Source organism: Microchirus variegatus (genome assembly GCF_963457635.1).
Source record: "Microchirus variegatus genome assembly, chromosome: 20".
NCBI classification, from domain to species: domain Eukaryota; kingdom Metazoa; phylum Chordata; class Actinopteri; order Pleuronectiformes; family Soleidae; genus Microchirus; species Microchirus variegatus.
The window spans coordinates 1,380,962-1,403,695 of NC_139821.1; the positions used below are offsets into that span (position 1 = coordinate 1,380,962).

Genomic DNA, 22,734 nt, shown 5'->3' on the forward strand with positions numbered 1-22,734 from the left:
ACAGAGAGATCTGATGACCTTTGACCCAGAGGAGGCGTGTCTGACTCCACCGTGACGACGACGACGTTCTCGATGTGTCGACAAAAGAAAGAATTTGAAATGAAAAGAAGGAATCGTAGTGATTTAACATCGTTTCTGTTTTTCACTGACGTCGAAAAGTCCGTCCATCGTCTGCAGCTTTATCCTCCACCGGGGGGCGCTGCATCAATCTCAGCTGACATCGGGCAGTTCTTCACTCTTGTTCCAACCGGGCCTCGGACCCAGGTCTTCTTGCTGTTAAGGAAAAGAGCGCTGACGCTACGCTAACCTACGCCAAGTCCTCACAGGAAAATCAGGCGTTAAAATATCAACGGTTAAAAATGAAAAATATCAGAATCAAGAAAAATTCTGCTTCAAATAAAGCTCTGAAGCTTTTGTTTAAAATATTTCACATCCTTTTTTTTGTCCTGTTCATGAACTGTTTTCTGAGAATGGTGACACTGCCCCCCAGTGGCCACCGGCACGAACTGCAACAAGAGGAGAAAGGTTCATACGTCCATGCATTTTATATTTTCTACATATAAAACTGTTCAATTTATTCTATTTTGTTTATTGTCAAATTTTTTATTTTTTTTTAATAATAAAACATAAATAAATGTGTTTTTGTTGATAATAAAACATAAATAAATGAGTTTTTTGTTGATAATAAAACATAAATAAATGCGTTATTGTTGACAATAAAACGTAAATAACCAGTCAAACACGGTGATGTTGTGCTGATTCATGCTTTATTAAATCAATCATCGGAGAAAAACTCGAGGAGGCTGCGAAATAATTCAACGCTACAAACTTCTAACTTCAATCAAAACCAAAACCGCTGCGGGGGGCGACTTCACCAGATCACGCCAGACCACGCCTCCTCTTCTAATGCAGCTCTCCTGCTCTGCGGCGCCCCCTGCCTGTCAGGTGGACCTCTCTACAAACTAACACACAAACACGCTGCAGCCTCCGGGAGGAAGCTCCGCCTCTGCCAAGGAGCGCGCCACGGACTCCGCCCCCTTTTTCCCCTTTTGCTTTTGGTTTCGTTTCCTTCTTCGTGGAGGGGGGGGTCGGTGGGCGGAGCCACAGTGAAGCGCGGTCGTTGGCCAGAGGCGGAGCACAAAACGAACAAAAAAAACCACACACGGGCGCTCAGGGAGTGCAGGCCGCTCGCACTGTGAGCAGGTCGTGAGAAAAAACGGCGGTTCTGACATCATCAGTCGCGGCCTCGAGGTTCCGGTCGCGCCGCGTGCTCGCGAGGGTTAAGCGGCAAACGGCGCTCGGGGGACCTCGAGCGCCGCGTTCTAATCGCGTCTCTGATCGAGGAAACGTCGGCAGGGAGCCTCTCTACCTGCCGAGGCAATCTTAGTCTTCAACGGTACGGTTGAGGCACAGAGTTTAGTTTCTGGGTCGGAACAGGGTATTCGGTCCCTCGGGGGGGAACTTTCTCCCGTTTCGACCGCGTTCAGTTTCTGTTTCAGTTCATATTATTGTCATAAATAACAATGCATACATTCCCCACATAACCGTTCAATTCGGCTATATACATTATGTACATTATGTCAACGTCATATTCATCCACTATGGCACATTTTATAACAACGTCAGACTTCCGCGAGTCCAGTTTGGCATAAATTAATGTCACGTTTGGTACAAAAATAGTTCATATTTACAAGAAGAGAAATTTCTTTTATCAGGTTTCGGTGCGTTTTCGCTAAATTTATAAATAAAAAGACGTGGAAGAAGTCGAGGAAAAGGGGAAGGTGAGCGTTTGTTTCGGGGTTTTTTTTTTTTTTTTTTCCTTACGCCGATCGGATGCTAATGTGAACGCGCGCCGAGTCGGATCCGAGCTCGTTGGACAGTTTGAGGGTGTACGTGCCGGCGTCTTCCTCTCTGACGCCGGTGATGATGAGCGTGGTCAAGTCCTCCTGGGTCTCCACGTGGAAGCGTCCGCCCGCCGTCACCGCCACGGTTCGGCCGCCGCGCGACCACTCGATGTTCTTGGCGTCGCCGGAGAAGGCGCAGGAGAGCGTGAGGACTTTGCCCACCTCCATGCTGATGTCCTCCGGCAGAGCCTCGATCCTGGGAGCAGAACCTGGAGAACCACAGCGGGAACAGGGAGCACAGGTTAAAGTAGACCGAGAACGAGAGAACCACAAGTGTACGAAATATGGGAACTGTTTCTGGACAGGAAGTAACTTTCTTAAAAGTATCTACGATAACTACAATCACGTCTTTATCTCACTGTTGGACAGACTTTTCCTTGTGTAAACTGGAGTTTGTAAACCACTCACTCTCCCACACCAAACCCCATAGAGAAAACCGGTGATTTTAGCTCAAAGTGGACACAGGAGCTGCTGGTCCTCTGCTGCCTCGTGTGGTCACTTTGTGTCACTGATTTTAATCCGAATGAAGATTTTTCAAAAGCAGAAGTGACAAAATAAGACATTGTAAGTTAGTGATGGAGGCAGCAGTGGATCAACAACTCCTGTGAAATCACTGATTTTCTCCATGGGCTTTGGTGTGGGAGAGTGAGTGGTTTTACAAACTCCAGTTTCCGTAGACTCAGGCTCCGTCCCAACACCTCCCTCTTAATATTTCCCCTTGGTTTTGAGTAACCTCAACCGTAAATTCCCCTCGTTGAGGGAAGTACTATTGGGACATCCCTACATGCAAATTAGCGTAGCGAACGTAACGAACGTGCTAACGTGCTACGTCTCATGTTGACAAAATCTTCTATTGTTTTTCTCCGGAATGTGATTGAAATCTGACATGTCCAGGGTATTCGTGTTCAAGTGAACGCCGCTACACACATCCAAAACACTGATAAAACTACCCAGATGTAGCAGAGCTAGCTAGCGGCTGTTTGCCGGGTGCTCAGAGAACATCCTACTCTCTCGGTGGCGCTCGGCGGGTAGCCGCTCGCTAGCTAGTTAGCTAGCTGGTTTCATAAATCGTCACTAATTTTCTGACATTAGTGTTCAAAGCTCAACAGTCCTTTGGATGTGTATTAAACCAACATATTCCAACACAATTCGACATTGTAACGCGCTTATTTGCGAAAATATATTATACAACGAAAATGATCCTCGTTTTCACTGAGCGTGAGCTGGCTGAGTTCTCAGCAGCAGGGGGCGCTCACAGCCCGAGTCCAAACCCCTCGAAGATAGATTGAAGACGTCCTCTTACCGATGGCTCTGAACGAAGATCCCATCTCGGTGAGGCTGCTGGAGCTCATGCCGTACGAGGACGCGCTGGACGTGGACATGGTCTCCAGCTTCATCTCAGCCGCCATGCTGCTGCTGCTGAAGGCGCTGGACTCCATCATGGACGACATCATGGCCTGCTGCGAGGAGGAGGAGGAGGAGGAGAAGGAGGACGACTCCTCCATGGTGCTGCGGACCTCCTTCCTCATCATCATGGACGAGCTTGCGGCCGACGACGACGATGACGATTCTTTGTGGCTCATCATCACTGATCCTGTTCGGGGTCAAAACGGAGACAATCGATCAGACAAATCCAAGCTAACGTTAAAAGCTAAAAACCACTGGAACGACGCACTCACCTTTCAGTGCCAGTTGTTGCTGCTGCTCACGGTAAGCGGTGACCTTCATGCGTATGGACTGGAACACCTGTCCGGTGAAGGAGAAGGAGGATTTGGCGACGCCTCCCTCTGAGGTCATCTCACAGACGTACTCTCCCTGATCGCTGTCCGTCAGATCGTGGATTAAGAGGCTGCAGGAGCCTTCCGACTGTTTCATTTCAAAGCGACTGCTCTGCGAGAGCCTCCTCCCGCTGACGTACCACACCACCTCCCTGACGCTGCTCTCGCAGACGCACGACATCCTCACCGAACCCTCGCAGGCCTCGGCCGCGAGCGCGCTGAGGATCTTGGGAGGTTTCGGAGTTGGGGATTTGACCGCGGGCGGAGACACGACCCTCTTCGTTGGAGGAGGAGACTTCATCCTCGGAGGTGATTTGAGTCCCTCGGGCTCAGGGGACTTCAGGGTCCTGGGGGATCTGACCCCTAACGGCTCTGGTGACTTGATGCCCTTTGGTGTTTTGAGTCCAGCAGGTTCTGGAGACTTCAACCCTCTCAGTGTCTTGAGTCCCGTGGGCTCAGGAGATTTGATGCCACGAGGAGATTTCGCCTCCTCGGGTTCAGGTGACTTGATAGTTGTCGGTGACTTAAGTCTGGGTTCTGGGGATTTCAAGCCCCGAAGAGACTTGACTCCCTCAGGTTCTGGAGATTTGACGCCGGGAGCTGGTGATTTCACGCCGGGCGCTGGAGAGGCTGCAGACGGAGCAGGGGACTTGACGCCTCGAGGGGTTTTCACTCCCTCGGGTTCAGGGGACTTCACAGTCGGCGTGGGTGACTTCACACTCGGAGCAGGAGAAGTTACACTTGGTTCAGGTGATTTGACTGAAGGTTCAGGTGATTTGACTGAAGGTTCAGGTGATTTGACTGAAGGTTCCGGGGACTTGACGCTGGGTTCCGGGGACTTTACACTTGGAACAGGGGAAGTTATGGAGGGAGCAGGGGATGGGGCCGAAGGCTCTGGAGACTTCATTGCCGGTTCAGGGGATTTGACGACCTTGACTTCTTCTTTAACAGCTGCTCTGCGGACGGTCAGCGTGAAGTGAGCCTCCTGTCTGCCTGCCGAGTTCTCCACCACCACCGTGTAACTGCCCTCATCGGACACGGTCACAGAGGAAATCTCCAAACTGGATTTGTACTGAGTGGACGTGACCTGGACGTTATGAGACGAGACCAGAGTTCTGCTCTCGCGAATCCACGTCACGGTGGGCGCGGGGTCGCCGTCGATATCGCAGAAGAATCTGGCCGTTTCTCCCTCCGCGATGGTCACAGACTGAGGTTTGGTGAGGATTCTGGCCGGAAGGGAAGGCTTCGTCTTTTCAACAGAAACCACTTCAGCGGCAGAAACGGCAGAAACGGCAGAAACGGCGGAAACGGCGGAAACGGCAGAAGATGACTTGACTTTAGCTTCAGTTGTGGCGAGCTTCCTGGTTAGAGAATACTGGTCTGAGGAGGAGTCAGATGACAGGTAATCTGCCGAGGCAAATTTGACCGATGAATCGTACCTCTCAGCAGAGGAGAACCTTTCAGCAGAGGAGAACCTCTCGGCAGAGGAGAACCTCTCGGCAGAGGAGAACCTCTCAGCAGAGGAGAACCTCTCTGAGGAGGCAGCGTATCGCTCGCGTTCAACAACCTCTCGCGTCTCGGTGTACTTGGACTTGCTCTCCTCCACCGCAAAGTGGCTCTCGGTGGCGTAGCCGGCTTTGAAGTGGGTGGTGTGATAGTGGTCGACTCGAGTCACGTCGGGCACGTACGCTTTGGGAACTTCCTCGTCTCTGCGGCGAGAGGAGAAGGAGGTGTAGCAACCCCCCGTCACGTCCAGGGTGGCGTAGTCGGAAGCCTCGCCCTTTGAGTTGGAGCAGACGCAGCGATATGTACCGCTGTCCTCGTCCTGGCAGTTCAGGATAGCGATGGACAAGACTCCGCTCATGTTGGAGAAGACGTACTTCTCGCTGGTTTCGAAGATCGCGGTTCCGTTGTGGAACCACTGGATTTCCGCCTCGGGCTTAGCCTGGACGTTCAGAGTGAATTTGGTGTCGTGGCCGATGGGAATGCGATGGGAGCGCATCCTGACCGTCACGCGAGGAGCGTGGTCGAGGCTGAACGGCGTCTGGCTGACCACCTGGTATTTCCTTTCCGCCTTCAGGGCAGCTTTTCTTGCCTCGTAGCGGGACATGATGTCAAAGCGGGCGGAGCGTTCGAAGCGGGACGAGGAACGAGAAGACCTCTCAACTGATCTGACGGGACTGGGTGAGCGTGGGCGAGTCCTCTCTGGTGTGGGAGACCTCCTTTCCACCATCTCTCCCTCCACCTCCACGAGTCTGACCCGCGGTTGTCTGATCAGCTCTGAAACTGGACGCATCAGCTCGATGTACGTGGGAGACAATGACCTCCTCCTTCTCATGTACTGAGAAACTGTGCGTTTCTTCTTCGTCTCGGCAACTTCCACCACCTGCTGCCTGACCTCCTGCTGCCTGACCTCCTGCACCATCTCATCTTCCAGACATGTGCACGGGCTCCGAGGAGGCGAGGCAGAAAAGCCGAGCTCCAGCTCATCCTCCAGCCTCATCCTCTCCTCCTCTGTCCTCCTCCTGGAAACGTATTCGTCATCGCTCAGGTCTCCGAGAGATCTCCTCCTGGATCGGAAGGACACCTCGGATTCAAGAGAGGGCGAGCGGCGCGCGGGCCTGACTGTCTCCAGATCGTCCAGGCTGAGTTTTGGAATACGCCACCTTGGCCGGTACTGGTCGGTGATTCTGGGAAGAGGCATGACGTAGAACTGTTCCCACCTGGACAGACGAATGCGCCTCTGCCTCTTCTGCACGACCCTGTCCATCCTCTCGGGAAGCTCATACTGGACTCTCAGCTTCTTGTACCACTTCATTTCCGAGAGAGGCACAAACTGCTTGATGCCCTTGTCTTCGTCCAGATCTCTTGGATCGTGAACCAGAGGCTCGGGTATCTCATACGGCATGAAGATTCTCCTCTCCTCCTCCAGCTTCTTGGTGTCGGACTTCACAACTGTGATGTCGAACTCCCCTTCCACGTTCTTGGTGCTCACTGCAGGTTTGTACAGGTCCGCAGCAAACTTGAGAGCCTCCTGCGCGGTGGGGTTGAACGGCACCAGCTCCTCGGTTGCGGCGATCTGCTGGGCCATCTTGTTTGTCTTTTCGATTTGCATCTGAACGTGCAGGTGTTTCTCCTCCTCGCTCTTGTACTGTCTCCTGGTGTAGGTCAGGCGGTCGACCTTCAGCGTAGCCTGGCAGCTCACAGAGCCTGCGCAGTTGGCTGCCGTAACCTTGTACACACCAGCATCCTCCAGCAGAGTCTCTCTGATGTGCAGGACGTGGTAATCGACATTCTGCTGAATGACAACCACCTTGGGACCAAACTCCAGGGGTTTGCCGTCCTTCTCCCATTTCAGAGCAGGGGTTGGGACTCCGGTGACCTTGAGTTCGAAGCGGACGCTGTCGCCTTCATTGCACTCGACATTAGCCAGCAGGCGTTTGAACATGGGCCTCATGGTATCGGCTGACACGGGGTGAGGGGTCACGGTGAGGTGGGCTTGGCAGCTGTCGTCTCCAAACTTGTTGTGGGCCATGACCGTGTACTCGGCGTCGTCGCTCATGTCCAGGTTGTGGATGATCATCTGGTACAAGCCCTTGTCGGTCGCGAACGTGTACTTTCCGTCGTCGTCGCCCGGTTTGATTCTCTCTCCGTTCTTAAGCCAGGTCACTTGAGGATCCGGGTGCACAGTAATGGTGACGCCAAAGCGAACGTCCTCGCCAATGTAGGCGGTGGTGTTGTAGAGCGGCAGCGTGAACTCGGGTGGTCTCTGCAGGAGTTTAACCCGGTCGACTCTGCGCCTCAGTTTCCTGATGGAGCGGCTGACGTAAAACTCTCTGATGCTTCTCACCGTCTCGACAAAGAGTTCTCCGTAAGCGCTGTCTTCCCCTTCGTCGCTCACCACCTTGCATCTGTACACGCCATCGTCGCTATCCTCCACGTCCTTCACGTAGATGCTGGCAAAGCCGTTGCTGTACGTCATCTCGTACTTGGGGCTTGGGTGGAGCTGACGGTTGCCGAAGTACCACGAGACCTGTGTGCTCTTGTCGTAGCTGGAAATGACGCAAGTGAATTTGACGTAGCCGCCGACTTCAGCCGAGCCATGCATGACTGGGCCAGAGCGAAGGCCGTGGCACTCGGTTCCGATCTTGACTTTGCCCACAGCCAGTCCTCTCTGGTTCTTGAAGGCACCGCCGTAGGCGACGCGAGCCGCAGATACAATAGTGTCTGTCTTTTTCACAAGCGTCTGGTAGTACCTCCTGTGCTTCAGGGTCCTGATGGTCTTGCTGCTGACCTGCTCAATCTTCATCCTGAGCCACGGGTGCTCCAGAGCCTCATGGGCAGTCATACGTAGCTTCCTGTCCTTGACGAGAAGTCTGTCCACAAAGTCCATGGCCTCCAGGCTGATGTCCTTAAACGCTTCACTGTCAAAGACGTACTCACAGCTGGAGATGTTCTCAATCATCTTTGTCGTGGACTCTGCGGCGAATGGATTGAGGCCGCTGAGCAGAATGTAGGCGATGACACCGACAGACCACATATCAGTGGCAGTTGTGATTAGATCGTGGCGGTGAACCTCAGGGGCGCAGTACTCAGGAGCCGAGAAGAGCATTCTGATGTTCTCTCCGGGCACCAGCTGCCTCGCCTGGCCCATCTCCAAAATCTTAATGACGGTGCTCCTCCTGGTGGTGTAGACGATGTTGTCTGGACGAATTTCAAAGTGACCGTAGTTGTGGCTGTGCAAGACCTTCAGGGCAGAGCAGACTTGTCTCAGGTAACGGACAATCTCCTGCTCCGTTAACTCAAAGTTGCTGGTTCCCAGGCGTTCAAAGATGTCGACTCCAGATATAAACTCAAAGATCAGCACAATCTCCTCCATACTTTCAAAGTATTCGTGCAGGTAAATGACGTTCTTGTGCCTCGCTACGTTCAGGGCCTCAATCTCCCTGAGAACCAACTCTCGGTCGGTTCCTCTGACCTTGATGAACTTGGCCATGAAAGTCTTCTTGGTGGCGATCTCCATGCAGCGGTAGACCGCTCCAAACTGGCAGCGAGCGAGCTCCTCAGAGATGATGTACTTGGAGGACAGCTCCTTCACCTTGTAGAACGGAGCTTCTCCTTTGATGGACTCTCTGGCTTCGTCCACTTCCTCGTCATAGTTCCTGATCACAGACTTATCTTCCTTTGTCGTGACTGGCTCTGTTGGCTGAGAGGGAGGACTCAAGCCAAACTCGTTCTCCGCAAGGACGCGGAACTGGTACTTGGCCTTTCCGAACACGTTGATGATGGTGATGCTGCAGTCGCAGGTCTGTCCGGCACGGATCCACCTGTCACCACTGGTTGGACACTTCTCAACAATGTAGTTAATGATGTCACTTCCGCCGTCGCTGGCTGGCGGCTCCCAGGTCAGGGTGATGGAGTCCCTCGTAATGTCGCTGACCACGAGTCCTTTAGGAGCTTCGGGTATGTCCACCACGTTCACCTCAATGGTTTGCTTGTCTGTTCCAAACCTGTTCTTTGCAGTAATGGCATAGTAGCCGGTATCCTTCCTCTGCACCCCCTTCTGGAAGACCAGGGAGGTGAAAGATCTCGTGGTGATAACTTGGTAGTAGACAGAGTTGGACAGGATCTCCTGACCCTTCTGCCAAGTGATCGCCGGCTCAGGCTTTCCAGAGATGGGGATCTTGATTGTGATATTATCTCCACGGACAGCGTGAACTGCTCCCATTCCCTGGAGCTCTTTGGGCAGGTGGATCTTAGCGGGAACTGGAAATGAAATGACAATTAGTTAGAAATTAGAATCCATTCATCGAGCGAGAACTACTCAGTGGAGACAAAGGATAAAGTCTTTACCTTCCACCTCCAGGTTGGCAGTTGCCGAGATGGATCCTGATGGGTTGGTTGCTCTGACTTGGTAAACCGTAGCATCGTTCTCATTTGCAGATGTGATAACAAGCTGGTAGTAACCTCCCTTGAACTCCAGGGCTTTGATCTTGGTTCCGTCTGCCAGGACTTCTTTTCCACTGCGGTACCACTTCACCACAGGATTTGGATGTCCCAACACCTTGTTATAGGGAAAATAATCAGGTTAGGGAAGAAAAGAATGGACTGGACAAATATCTTCACAGATGTAGGTGCAAACATCTGAATTACCTTGGTGACAAAGGTGGCGCTGGCTTGGTATTTGACGGTCATGTCCCTGATCTCCTCTCTGAAGGCAGGAGCTCGTGGAGCCTGGTCTGACTTGGGGATGATGGGCTCAGAGATCTCGCTCCAGTCGCTCTCACCGCCGGCGTTCTCACACTTGACGCGGAACTCGTACTCGAAGCTCTCGATCAAGGCCGTGACCTCGAAACTCGTTTCAACGACCTTCCTCGAGGTCACAGACATCCACTTGTTCTGCTTCTTCTCGCGTTTCTCCAGGTAGTAGTTTGTGATCTTGGCACCGCCGTCGCTGCTCGGAGGCTTCCAGCAGACCACGCAGGAGTCTTTGGTGGAGCTGATGATGAACGGCCGCTGTGGGATGCCCGGTTTTTCTGAAAAACAAAAAAGGCCGTCGTTACTGTACGCTCTACATCACTGAGCTAACGCTAAAACTGGCTAAATAAAAACAACAAGGGGGCACTTACCGAAAGGACTCTTGATGATCACCACGGATGGGATCTCCAGAGACTCACTGACTCCGTACTGGTTCTGAGCAGAGACTCTGAAGTAGTAGCCGGCGCTCTCGGTCAGGTTGGGAACGCGGCAGGTGGTGCCAGAGATGGAGGAGGACACCAGGTGCCACTGCTCGCCTTCTTTGGCCTCACGCTTCTCCACGATGTAGTTTGTGATCATGGAGCCGCCGTCGTCCTTCGGAACCTTCCAGCTGATGACGACTGAGCTCTTCAGCAGACCTTCAACAACCATGGGACCCTCAGGGATGGAGGGTTTATCTGTAGAAACCAACACACGTGATCAGCAACCAGAACTTCTTTTATTAACTGTGTTTAGACCTGTTTAGGCTTCAGATTTTACCTTGGATTTCCACGCGTAACACGGTCTCAATGGTTCCGTACACGTTGCTGAGCTGCACCTTGTAGCGGCCAGCGTTGGTCTTTCTCTGGGCGTTCCTCACCACCAGGTGGGTGTAGCTCTCTGTGTTCTCAATGATCACGTTCTCTGACGCGTTCAGGGGCTTCTTGCCATAGAACCACATGATCTGGGGGATGGGACGCCCGATGTAGACGACATGCAGGCGCAGGCTGGTGCCGGCCCCGGCGTAGTATTTCTCCTTCAGAGGGAAGCCGGGGTGGAACTGCGGAGGTGCTTGAAGGCGTAGTTTGCCACTGGTTTCGATCTCGCCGGCCTCGTTGAGGGCCCGGCAGGTGTACAGACCCTCGTCTTCCTGCTCGTCCGTCAGCACGCTGAGTGAGTGGTTGCGGCCGTCCGAGCTCATCTTGTACTTGCGGCTCTGGATCAGTTCCTTGCCGAAGCGGTACCACTTGATGTCGGGCAGAGGTCTGCCAATGATGCCGCAGGTCAGAGTGCCCGACTCGCCGAGCTTGGTGGTTACGTCCTCGATCTCTTCCTTCAACACTGGAGCCTCGCCAACTGTAGATACATCAGTAAAGTTTCATTAACATCATAATATTTACAGCGCCCTCGTGACCCTCGTGTGGAGGATAAAGCTGTAGAAAATGGATGGATGGAGATTCTCACCGCTCAGTTTGGTCTTGATGCCCATGGGTGTACGACGAGGTCGGCTGAGTCCGGTCTCGTTCTCGGCAAAGATCCTGAACTCGTACTCGGTCGCCTCCATCAAGCCGCCCATAGTGAACTGACGATCCTTAGAGCGCTCCTTATTGCATTTCTTCCAAGCGCTCTCCCCGGACTGCCTGAACTCGAGCCAGTAGCCCAAGATCTCCTTGCCGCCGTCATGCTCTGGTCTGAGCCAGTGGATGGTGATGCTGTCTTTGGTGATGGAGACGATGTCGATCTCTCCAGGTTGGCTGGGTTTGTCTAAACAGAGATAGATAAAACCTGAGCGTTAACCCTCCTGCAATATTTTTTCTCCGTGCACGATCTGGCGCCCTTAAAAAATCACCGCTCACCAAAGGGATCTTTGCAGATGACGGACTCTGAAACGGGACCGGCTTCGCTCTGCCCGATTTCATTCTGAGCCACCACCCTGAACATGTACTCTGCATCGGGGATCAGACCAGTGACGTTGTACATCGTGGTGGTGATGTGGGTCTTGTTGTGGCGGACCCACTTCTCCGTGGACACCTCCCTCCTTTCCACGTAATATCCTGTAACGCGGGAGCCGCCGTCGTCGCGAGGACGGGCCCAGGACAGAGACACTGTGGACTTGGTCACTTCCATGATCTCTGGTGGGTTGCTGGGAGGTTCTGGTGGGCCTGGAGGTGAAGCGAGTCGTCAGTGAAATCTTACAGGATCGCAATGAGGGGGGGGAAAAAAAAGGTAAGTATCGGTACTCACAGAGCGGCGTCTTCGGTGTGACGGACTCGTCAGACTTCAGAGATCTGCTGACGCCAAACTGGTTCTCAGCAAAAACTCTAAAGTGATACTCGACGTTCTCCTTCAGGCCCTTCACGGTCAGAGAGGTCTCGGTGACCCGAGCGCCCACGGTGTACCAGGCAGCCTTGGGAACCTCCCGTCTCTCCAGGATGTATCCCATGATGTCGCAGCCGCCGTCGTCGGAAGGCGGTCTCCAGCTGACGCGGACCGATCTGGCTTGAATGTCATCGAACTCCAGAGGGCCTTCTGGGGCATCGGGGCGACCGATCACCTTCACCTGGAGATTCAAACGCATAGAAATTCAACTCCAAATATATCAAGAAAATCTATTGGATTATGAAGTGAGATTTCATCTTGCTGAAGTTACCTTGATGTACACGGCCTTCCTGCCACACTTGTTCTCCAGCAGCAGGTCGTAAGTACCAGTGTCGTCTTTGTGCGCCTCTTTGATGACCAGCTCAGTAATGTCGTCGTAGGTGGCGATCATAGCGCGGTGCGAGATGTCGCGGCCATCTTTGGTCCACTTGCAGATGGGGATGGGTTTGCCCTTGATGGGCACAGACAGGTGAATGACTCCACCCTGGCGCACCACATAGCCCTCTTCGTATTTGCGATCCAGCACGTAGTCGGGATAAACTGAGGATAGAGATGACATGTTTGTTAATTCGGTTGGAGGTAGGAGAGTAGAATAGAGAGCGTGATGTTTATTAGATGGTAAAAATTTCTCCTACACAGCATCTCCTGGACTTTAACCACTCCGGGAATCTCAGCGGGCTCTCCAGAACCACCGGCGTTGCAGGCGCTGATCCTGAACTTGTACTCGGCGCCCTGAGGCATGTGGGTGAGGATGTACTCGCACATCTTGGTGGGCGTGGTGTTGCACAGTGTCCATTCCACCTGGTCCACCTTCTGCATCTCGACAAAGTAACCGGTGATGACGGCGCCGCCCTCCTCTTCGGGTGGCGACCAGGCCAGAGAGACTGAGGTCCTTGTTGTGTCTGTGACCCTGGGATTCATTGGAGGTCCTGGAGGTTCTGTTCGGGTTAGGGTTTAGACATCTGGTCAAAACACTGACATCAGAGTTATTAGTATTAAAAGCAAAATAGTAGTTTAGTCAGGTACCAATGGGATCCATGGCGACGGTGATGGCAGAGCTCTCGCTGGGTTTGCCTGCTCCTCTCGAGTTGATGGCAGTGATGCGGTATTCGTACTCCAAGCCCTCGATAAGACCAGAAGAGCGGTACCTGGTCATGGTGACGGGGTTCTTGTTAATCCTCAACCACCTGTCGGAATGGGCCTCCTTACGTTCAATGAGGTAACCAGCAATGGTGGAGCCACCGTTGTCCTCTGGTGGTTGCCAGGTAACGGTCATGCCCTCATGGGTGACGTCGACGATCTCTGGCCTGTTTGGAGGTCCAGGGATAGCTGCGCGGGGAGAGCAACATAACTCACTGTGAGGAAAAGTACTTTTCAGTCTGATACTGCTAACAAATAAAACTAGAACATATGTACTCATTTCGGCGGGGCTAGCTTAAACGTGCTAGTACGAGTTCGTTCAAAAGTAAAGACTAGTCATTTTCGTTTTTCCAAAATGGCCGACTTCTGGGTGGGCGGAGCTAAAATGTCTAATTGTCTAATTACATTAGACATTTGTTTGGAATCATAAGAGCAACAACTGTACCAAGTTTGGTTCAAATTGGAACAACTATGTGTGATTTAGACACAAAAGAAAAAATAAAAAATGTAGCAGTTTATGCAAATTTGACCACTTTATCTCGCGTCAAAAGATCCCAAAAAAATCCTCGAGAAAATTTGGACTATGCTCAACACACTCACCAAATTTCATCCAGATCGGACTACTTTTGTGTCATCCCAACCCGACTTCTGGGGGCGCTGTTGAGCCTTGGGGCTCGTCACGGGTTAGTGCCCTATGCCACTATTGCATTTTTTGCCTACCCGACCTCCATGCCAAATTTCAAGAGAATTCATGCATGTTAACCCCCTCAAAATTGACCGCAACGTCGGAGAAAAAATAAAATAAAAATCTCAACAGGAACAATAGGTTACTCGCACTTTGTGCCAGGTGCTCGGGCCCTAATGATAACTTACTCTTGATGGTCTTGCACTCCACCACCTCAGACTGCAGGAAGAGGCCGATGCCAAAGCGATTCATGGCAGCGACCCGGAACACATACTCGGTTCCCTCTGAAAGTCTGGAGAACTTGAAGCAGGGTCGGGTCACAGACTCTGAGACGGTCATCCAGCCGGGCCTGTGGGCATCGCGCTGCTCCACCACGTAGCCGCTGACATTGGCGCCGCCGTCCTTCTCCGGAGGCATCCAGCTGACCGTCACGGACAGACCGTCGGTCTCCTCGATCCTCATTGGACCGATCGGGATGCCAGGTTTGTCTGGATGGACAGGAGGATGCGGTGAGTTAGTATCTTACATCGTTTCTTTGTACTAATTACTGTTAATGTTTGCGTTTTCCCTCACCGAGGATGATGACTTTGATGACCTCGGTCGCCATGCCGATGGCATTCTTTACTTGTATCGTGTAGTCTCCCGTGTCGTTGATTGTGGTCTCGCGTATGACCAGGTGGGTGTATTTGCCGTTGCTTTCGATCTTGATGCGGTCCAGGCTGTCCTTGAGCTGGACGCCGCCAAAGAACCAGAGGACCTCAGGCTGAGGTTTGGCTTGTATCGGGATGTTGAGGTCGATGGGTCTGCCGCGATTCACGTGGACAATCTTCTGAGGGATGTTGGTCAAGTCAATCTTGGGCATCACTGGAACACACAAGAGATTTTATTTAAGGGACTTCAGAGAACATTTTCATCATGTATATATCTAGGGTACAATGGACGTGTTTTCTTACCCTTAATCTCCTGGACCGTGACCGGAGTCACCATGTCCATGTGCTCGCCGGCTCCTCTGCTGTTCGTGGCTCGGACTCTGAACAGATACTGGTCGTTCTCCATCAGAGACTGGATGGTGTGCTTGGTCACGGAGGCCTTGACCGTCGCCACAGAAGCCCAGCGGTCCGAGCCCACTTTGCAGGCCTCGATGTTGTAGCCGGTCAGTCTGCTGCCGCCGTCGTGGATCGGCCTCTCCCAGTGCAGGGTGACTGAGGACTTGGTGACATCGACGACCTGGAGATTGAGGGGCACCGATGGCACCTCGCACACCAGCACGGCCTCAGCCGTCTCGCAGGGCTCGCCGACACCGTAGATGTTCTCTGGCAGGACTCTGAAGAAGTAGTGCACGCCATCCTCCAGACCAGTGATCCTGTACAGGGTCTTTCTGCACTCGGTGGTGACGGTCTTGTATGATTTCATGTTGGCGTCGCGCTTCTCGATGATGTAGTTGCTGACGTGAGCGCCGCCGTCGATGCTCGGGACGTCCCAGGTGATGACGACAGACTCCTTGGTGTAGTCCTTCACATTCACACAGCCTGGAGGACCAGGAGTGTCTGGTGTGGCGAAAGAAAAGATCTTAGTATGCATATTTCATATATCCACGAACGTTAAGTTGTGCAAACTTTTTAACGACTCACCATAAACCTTCACCAGGATTGTGGCAGTCTTCTTGCCAGACGGATTCTCCGCTTCGACAACGTATTTCCCGGAGTCGTAGCGGTTAATCTTCTCCACTATTAGCATCGTGTAGCTATCGGTGGTTTCAATGAAGCCGCGGCTTTGCAGCTCCACGCCGGTCTTCCTCCAGGACACCACTGGTAGCGGCCGTCCGGTGAAAGTCACAAACAGTCGCAGGGATCCTCCGGCGCGCAGACACAACGTTTTCTTAAGGTCGTCATCCAACTCCAGGTCAGGCATTTCTGAGAGGGTGAAATGAGCTGCGTTAAATGTCTTATTTGTCATTGGTTATCATGAAAATATTCAATCGTTTTAGTTGAAACCACTCACCAATTCTCTCCAGTGGCTCCACCTCAGCACTAGGTTCGCTGAACTCGCCGGTGCCATTGCTGTTGATGGCGGCTACTCTGAACCGGTACTTCTTATTGGCCGTCAGCCCTGCGGCCACGTACTCCGTGGTTTTGAGGGCCTTGGCGGTGGCGCGGTACCACTGCTCGGAGCCCTCCTCCAGGATCTCCATCACGTAGCCTGTGACGTCGGAGCCGCCGTCGTACATGGGCCTGGTCCAGGTCATGCTAATGCTACGCTTGGTTGTGTCGGTGATGCGCGGCGTCGACGGAGGAGCAGGTGTATCTGAGAGTAGATGAAATGAATATGATAAATGAAGTTCTTTAAATCTCAGCACTAGTTAAGGACCGAAAAAGACTGTCGGAGGTAAACTCTTCTTACATGTGGGGTCTTTGCAGAGGATGTAGGGCGAGGCATCGCTTGGCACGCTGTCTCCTGCGGCGTTGACCGCCGTGACCCTGAACATGTAGTCGCTTCCCTCCAGGAGGCCTGTGATCTTCAGACGAGTGTCGTAGATGGTGTAAGTCTTGTTCACCCGAGTCCACCTGTGTCCAAAACAAGGCGTCCAGTGATGAGCGACAAGGTGGAAGCCTTTAATAAGTGCTTTCCAGTTTCCACAACTTTGGTCGGGTTTGCTAACTAGCATGATAATTCATATATTAAACCACAGTAACAACAATAGGGGGCAGTGACTGACATAAGTGAGTTCAAATTAGCGGGCGCTACGACTGAAACCTCACAACTGGAAGGCCACGAGGTGCCGGTCTCACCTGGTGCTGTTCTTCTCTCGTTTCTCCACGATGTAGGTCTTGATCTCGCTGCCTCCGTCGCTCTCAGGCTTCAGCCACTCGATGATGACGTGCTCCTTGCCGACCGCGGTGGTTTCTGGTGTCCCGGGCTGTGACGGCACAGCTGCGAGACGGAAGAAGGGGGTTAAGATGGTCAGAATCAGGTGAATGTCACTTCAACTTGTTTTGAACTGAACTGCCCTTGAATGAATAATGAATAAAAGTTGAAGCTCACTGTAGGCGTTCCTGGCGACGACGGCTTCAGACTCCAGAGGAACTCCGGGTCCATACTTGTTGACTCCTCTGACTCTGAAGTTGTACTCGTTGTTCTTGATCAGCCTGGAGCTGACGCACGACAGCGTTTTGCACTCGGTCTCCATGGCGACCCAGTTGAGGCGGCTGGTCTCGCGGCGCTCCACGATGTAATGGGTGACGCGGTCGCCGCCGTCCTCCGTCGGGATCTTCCAGGACACCGTGCACTTCTCCTCCGTCACTCTGCTGATGACGATCTTATCGGCCGGAGGTCCCGGTGTGTCTGAAAGACGAGAACCAGAATCAGAAATCCTGCCACACGTCTACTAAATTCATCGACGTTGTCGTCATAGTAATAATCACCTAGAACTTTGACGCTGACGGAGGCCGTCTTGGTTCCGCTGGCGTTCTTGACGGTCAGGACGTATCTGCCCGAGTCAAACCTGTCGCAGTTCTTAATGACAGCCATGGCCCTGGTGGCCGTGTAGGTCAGGGAGTGCTTCTCCCCGAGCTCCAACATCTTGTCGCCCTTGGACCAGTACACGGTGGGTTCGGGTTTACCACCGACGGCGCCGTCCAGGACGAGGTCGGAGCCGGCGGTGACGACGACCACCTCGCCCACCAGGCTGCTGTCCAGTTCGGCTCTGGGAGGAGCTGCAGCAACAAAAGGTTACGCAATATTATAAGTGACGCAATATAACAGAACTAAGACTTAGTCAGCGATTAAATAACCATCAAACTTACAGTATTCGTCCTTGCATGTGACGGGTCCGGTCGACTGCGACGGCGCACTGTGGACTCCGGCGGCGTTCTTGGCGATGACGTGATATTCGTAAGTCTCGCCCTCTCCCAGGTTGGACACGGTGAAGTAGTTCTCAGTGATGGTGGTGTAGTTGCACTTGAGCCAGCGGTTGTCGTCCCACTCGTCCGTGCTGTAGACTTTCCTCTCCACCACGTAGCCCACGATCTTGCTGCCGCCGTCGTTGAACGGCACGGTCCAGCAGATGGACACGGAGGTGCGGCTGATGTCCGTCACCTCAGGTTTACCCGGAGGATCTGAGGAGAGGAAGAAAAACACCGTGTTTTACTCCGTGACATTAGCAAATTAAAGATGAACTCTTGGGTGTCCAATTTGGTTCCACCTTCACCGCATAGGTTTAAGGTCTGTAAATAAGACGTGAATGTTTCTCCTCACCGACAGGATTGAGCGCCACCACAGGTCTGGAGGCCTCGCTGGCCTTGCTGAGTCCGGCAATGTTCATGGCGTACGCCCTGAACTGGTACTCCAGGCCCTCGATCAGGTTGGAGATCTTGTAATGGCACTCCAGGCAGGGCAGCTTGTTCTCCCTCACCCACAGGATGGTGTTGCGTTCCTTCTTCTCGATCCAGTAGCCTGTCACTTGGCTGCCACCGTCTGCGTATGGCAGATCCCACTTGATGCTGATGGCGTTTGCAGACACAGATACCACATCTGGACGGCTTGGAGGACTTGGAGCAACTGTAAATATATTCAAAAAATGCATCAAACTCAGGCATTCGTACTGAAAATATAGGCACTTTATCGTTATCTGAACGTAGGATTTGAACGTGTCTTACTGTATGGATGCTCGATGACCACAGCAGCAGACTCGATGGACTTGCTGACGCCAAACTTGTTCTCGGCGCACACCCTGAAGGTGTACTCCATGTACTTGGTCAGATGCGTCACCTTGATGGTGGTTCTCATCACGCTGGAGTTCACCACTTGCCAAGAGGCGGAGCCGGACTCCCGTTTCTCCACAATGTAGTTGGCGATGTCGGAGCCGCCGTCGTCGGATGGCTCAGACCAGGACAGGGAGCAGGATTCTGAGGAAACTCCGGAAATCTCCACGGGGCCTGTGGGTGGAGATGGGCGACCAACAACAACCACGGTGACTGCGAATGTCTTCACACCAGCAACGTTTTCCAGGACCAGATAGTATTTGCCACTGTCGCTTCTCTTGCTATCTTTCACCACCAGGGTGGTTCTCTCCTTTGTGGTCACGATGGAAAGTCTGTCGGTCTCCTTCAGCTTCATCTCCTCCAGCTTCCAGGTGACCTTAGGTGCAGGTCTGCCGCTGATAGGGATGTCAATGGTGAAGGTGTTGGAGATCTTGCAAGTGATGAGCTGGTTGGTAATGCTGCTGAGGTCAGCAGTGGGTTCGATGCGAGGCTCTTTAATGACCACGGAGCTCAATGTTGCCTGAGGATCACTGATGCCGGCATCGTTTTGGGCTTTGACCCTGAAGTCATAATCCGTGTTCTCGATCAGACCTTCGACCAGCATCTTCCGCGATTTGGTCTCTCCGTAAAGCACCCAGTGGTCACTGCCTCTGGCTCTGAACTCCACGATGTAGCCTCTGATGCGGCTGCCGCCGTCATGCTCGGGCTTCAGCCACACCAGAGAGGCTGTGGAGTTGGTGGTGTCGACGACATCCAGCCTCTTGGGCGGCGCAGGTTCTTCTGTGGCTATGACAGGCTCGGTCATCTCGTGAGGTTCTCCTTGGCCATAATGGTTGACGGCAATCACTCTGAACAGATACGGCACACCGATATCCATACCAGTGACTCGGATCATTTGACGAGAGCTCTTGTTACTGACCTCCTGCCAGGCCAGACGGCTGGCCTCACGCTTGTCCACGATGTAGTGGTGGATTCTGGCTCCACCATCAGTGGTGGGGGCGTCCCACATCAGCGTCAGGGCTCCCCGGGTAACGTCTTTGAAAGTGATGGCTCCGGGAGGTCCGGGTGTGTCCAGCACTTTGACAGTGAAGGTGATGGACTTGCGTCCACTGTTGTTCTCCAGAGACAGGGTGTATTTGCCAGCCTCGTACCTCGTGCAAGCCTCGATGGTCAGAGTGGAGAACGACTCGGTGGTGTTGACGTCAGCCATGACGGGCAGCTCGCCGTCCACCTTGGACCAGGTCGCGAGAGGAGCCGGTTTGCCGCAGAAGGTGATGTGGAGGGTGACCGTGCCGCCGTTTTTCACAATGTGAGTTTGCTTGAATTTGGCGTCAATGTCAATCTCGGGAGACGTCAATCTGTCCAGAGCCTGAACGGGGTTGGGAATCACAGAGGCTTCGCCTTGTCCGGTTCCATTCACAGCGCTGACCCTGAACTTATAGAGCTCTCCGGGCACTAAGCCCTTGGCTGTGTATCTGGTGTGGATGCAGATTTGGTGGTTGACTCTGTGCCACTCCTCGAGGCTGGCCTTGCACATGTCGATGTTGTACCCGATGATTTCCATGCCGCCGTCAAAGACCGGCTTGGTCCATTCCAGGGTGACAGAGGATTTAGTGGAGTCAATGACCTGATCGTGAAGAAACGAGAAGAGTTAATGTCTCTGTTCTGATGATTCAAAATAACATAAAACACATTAAAAGTGAGACGAAATGCTCATCCTACCTTGATCACTGTGGGAGCGCTAGGAGCACTTGTAGGCTCTCTGCATTTGAAGAGCCTGGAGGTGCTGCTGGCCGGACCCACGCCGGCGCCATTTTCAGCCATGACACGGAACTCGTACTCGTAGCCCTCGGTGAGGTGGGTGACGCGGTGCCTCAGCTCTGTGATCGGCCTCTTGGCGGAAACCTTCAACCACTGTAGACTCTTCTTCTCCCTCCTCTCCAGGATGTAGTGCTTGATCTCGTTGCCTCCGTCTGTTCTGGGCCTGGTCCAGCACAGGGTGATGCTGTCTCCAGTCACGTGAGTGGCATCTGGAGTACCGGGGGCATCGGGCACGGCTGAAAGAGAGCAGAAAATAAGATTGTTAAACAAGTTAACCTCTTCTTCACGGGGGCAACCGCGACAAAAGCGTCATAAAACCATATCTAACTTTAATAAACACAGACATGCTGCATACCCACAGAAAGGTCAGAAACTTGGCTAAAAGCTCATATAAACCATTCTTATGTTCACGAAATAGAGTTAAAACACCGACGGATCAAACCAGCAGGAGGGTTTTTAATAATTTGGTACCTAAGACATCTCAAATGGCACAGTGAACGCCTAGACATCTCTTTACTAAAACCTCTGTAATTTCACTCTGCTTCATTTCAGCAGCACTAGACTTTGCACAGCTCATGTCCACATGTTGTTACATGACCTCCATGTGTTTTTAAGCTCCTACTGCACATGTTAAAGGTGATATTTGCAATATAATGCAATATTTTTTTAAAGGCGAGAGAAACAAATCCTTCAGTTATGCTGTGTTCAAGGTACATTTACTCTGACACAGTGGCACGACAGTGAAACTTACACCTCTGGTGGAATCTCACAAGTGTTATCTTTATTTTGATACCAAGATAATCCACATAGAGTTTGTAACTGCAGAGATTTACTCTATTTAGTTTGGGCATGTCATTTTCGAGCAGGGACTCCAAAATGAGGGTCACGGAAGAAGTGGTTTAAAGAGTCACGATTTGCTGTCCCATTGTTTATAATAAGTCTTAACTTACTGTATTGCATCTGTGCTATGAAGGGCTCAGAGTCCAGTGGTTTTCCGACACCAAACTTGTTGACAGCAGAGATCCTGAACTGGTACTCGTTGCCCTTGATGAGGTTGGTCGCATTGAAGGAACAGGCTTCGACCTTGGAGTTGATCAAGGCCCAGGAGATCCTGGACGTCTCCCTCTTCTCCACCACGTAGTGAGTGATGGCGGCGCAGCCGTCGTTCTCAGGCGGGTTCCACCACACGGTGCACTTGTCCGCGGTGATGCCAGTGAAACGTATCGGTCCTTCAACGGGTCCAGGTGTATCTGAGGAGAGCGAGAACGCGCAAGTGTTGAATAAAATGTTCGTCTCGTAGAATATGAATCATTGAAACGTAAACACAAGTTTCTACCAACCGTGAACTCTGACGTTGACGTCGGCTCTCTTGCTGCCTGAGCTGTTCTTGGCCTCCACCGTGTAGATGCCGCGGTGGTTCCTGTCAGCGTCGCGAATGAACAGGCTGCTGGTGCCGATGCCGATGGTGATGTCGATGTCGATCATGATCCTCTTGTCGATCTCTTTGCCGTCCTTGAACCAGACGACCTGCGGCACAGGACGTCCGGTGATGCTGCAGCCGAGCTTCACGTTCTCCCCAGCCTTCAGACTGGCGACCTGGTCTGGTGACCAAGTGATCTCAGGAGCAACTGGAGAAGCAAAAAGAACGAACGTTTTAGGGATTGGCTAGAATCACACAGATTATTAATGGTTATATTAACGTTGAATGTACTCACTGCTCTCGTCCTTGGTCATGATGTATGCAGAGGAATTCGATGGTGGACTCACGGTGCCCACGGCGTTCCGGGCAATCACTCTGAACTCAAATCTGTCTCCAGGAGAAAGACCAGTCACCGTGAACTGGGTCTCGCTGATGTCGGTGAAGTTGCAGCGCAGCCATTTGCCTCTGCCTTGGCGTCTCTCCACACTGTAGGCCACAATTCTGCTGCCGCCGTCTTTCTTGGGGACATCCCACTGCAAAGTGACTGAGTCTCTGGTGACATCGATGCAAACGGGAGTTCCCGGTGGATCTAAGGTCAGGGGGAAAGAAG

General features: G+C 52.6%; 1 protein-coding gene across 15 annotated transcripts in view; it reads right to left on the reverse strand.

Moving 5' to 3' along the window:
• Nucleotides 1–748: 748 nt before the first annotated feature.
• The window catches only part of ttn.2 (titin, tandem duplicate 2), a 180,307-nt gene continuing 158,321 nt past the window's right edge, over nt 749–22,734 (reverse strand). For all 15 annotated transcript variants that reach the window (XM_083907402.1, XM_083907390.1, XM_083907401.1 and 12 more), the window contains 29 exons: nt 22,420–22,713; nt 22,045–22,332; nt 21,655–21,954; nt 20,606–20,940; nt 18,779–20,510; nt 18,378–18,680; nt 17,927–18,238; nt 17,546–17,836; nt 17,166–17,465; nt 16,913–17,054; nt 16,524–16,687; nt 16,125–16,427; nt 15,755–16,036; nt 15,077–15,670; nt 14,697–14,987; nt 14,312–14,611; nt 13,325–13,627; nt 12,934–13,236; nt 12,570–12,838; nt 12,164–12,479; nt 11,776–12,081; nt 11,384–11,683; nt 10,700–11,275; nt 10,312–10,617; nt 9,836–10,218; nt 9,536–9,746; nt 3,584–9,448; nt 3,208–3,498; nt 749–2,113 (listed from right to left, as the gene is read on the reverse strand). In XM_083907402.1, the coding sequence (XP_083763528.1) occupies nt 1,821–2,113; nt 3,208–3,498; nt 3,584–9,448; nt 9,536–9,746; nt 9,836–10,218; nt 10,312–10,617; nt 10,700–11,275; nt 11,384–11,683; nt 11,776–12,081; nt 12,164–12,479; nt 12,570–12,838; nt 12,934–13,236; nt 13,325–13,627; nt 14,312–14,611; nt 14,697–14,987; nt 15,077–15,670; nt 15,755–16,036; nt 16,125–16,427; nt 16,524–16,687; nt 16,913–17,054; nt 17,166–17,465; nt 17,546–17,836; nt 17,927–18,238; nt 18,378–18,680; nt 18,779–20,510; nt 20,606–20,940; nt 21,655–21,954; nt 22,045–22,332; nt 22,420–22,713 (15,953 nt within the window). In that variant the 3' untranslated portion in view covers nt 749–1,820. The remainder of the gene's footprint in view (nt 2,114–3,207; nt 3,499–3,583; nt 9,449–9,535; nt 9,747–9,835; nt 10,219–10,311; nt 10,618–10,699; nt 11,276–11,383; nt 11,684–11,775; nt 12,082–12,163; nt 12,480–12,569; nt 12,839–12,933; nt 13,237–13,324; nt 13,628–14,311; nt 14,612–14,696; nt 14,988–15,076; nt 15,671–15,754; nt 16,037–16,124; nt 16,428–16,523; nt 16,688–16,912; nt 17,055–17,165; nt 17,466–17,545; nt 17,837–17,926; nt 18,239–18,377; nt 18,681–18,778; nt 20,511–20,605; nt 20,941–21,654; nt 21,955–22,044; nt 22,333–22,419; nt 22,714–22,734) is intronic.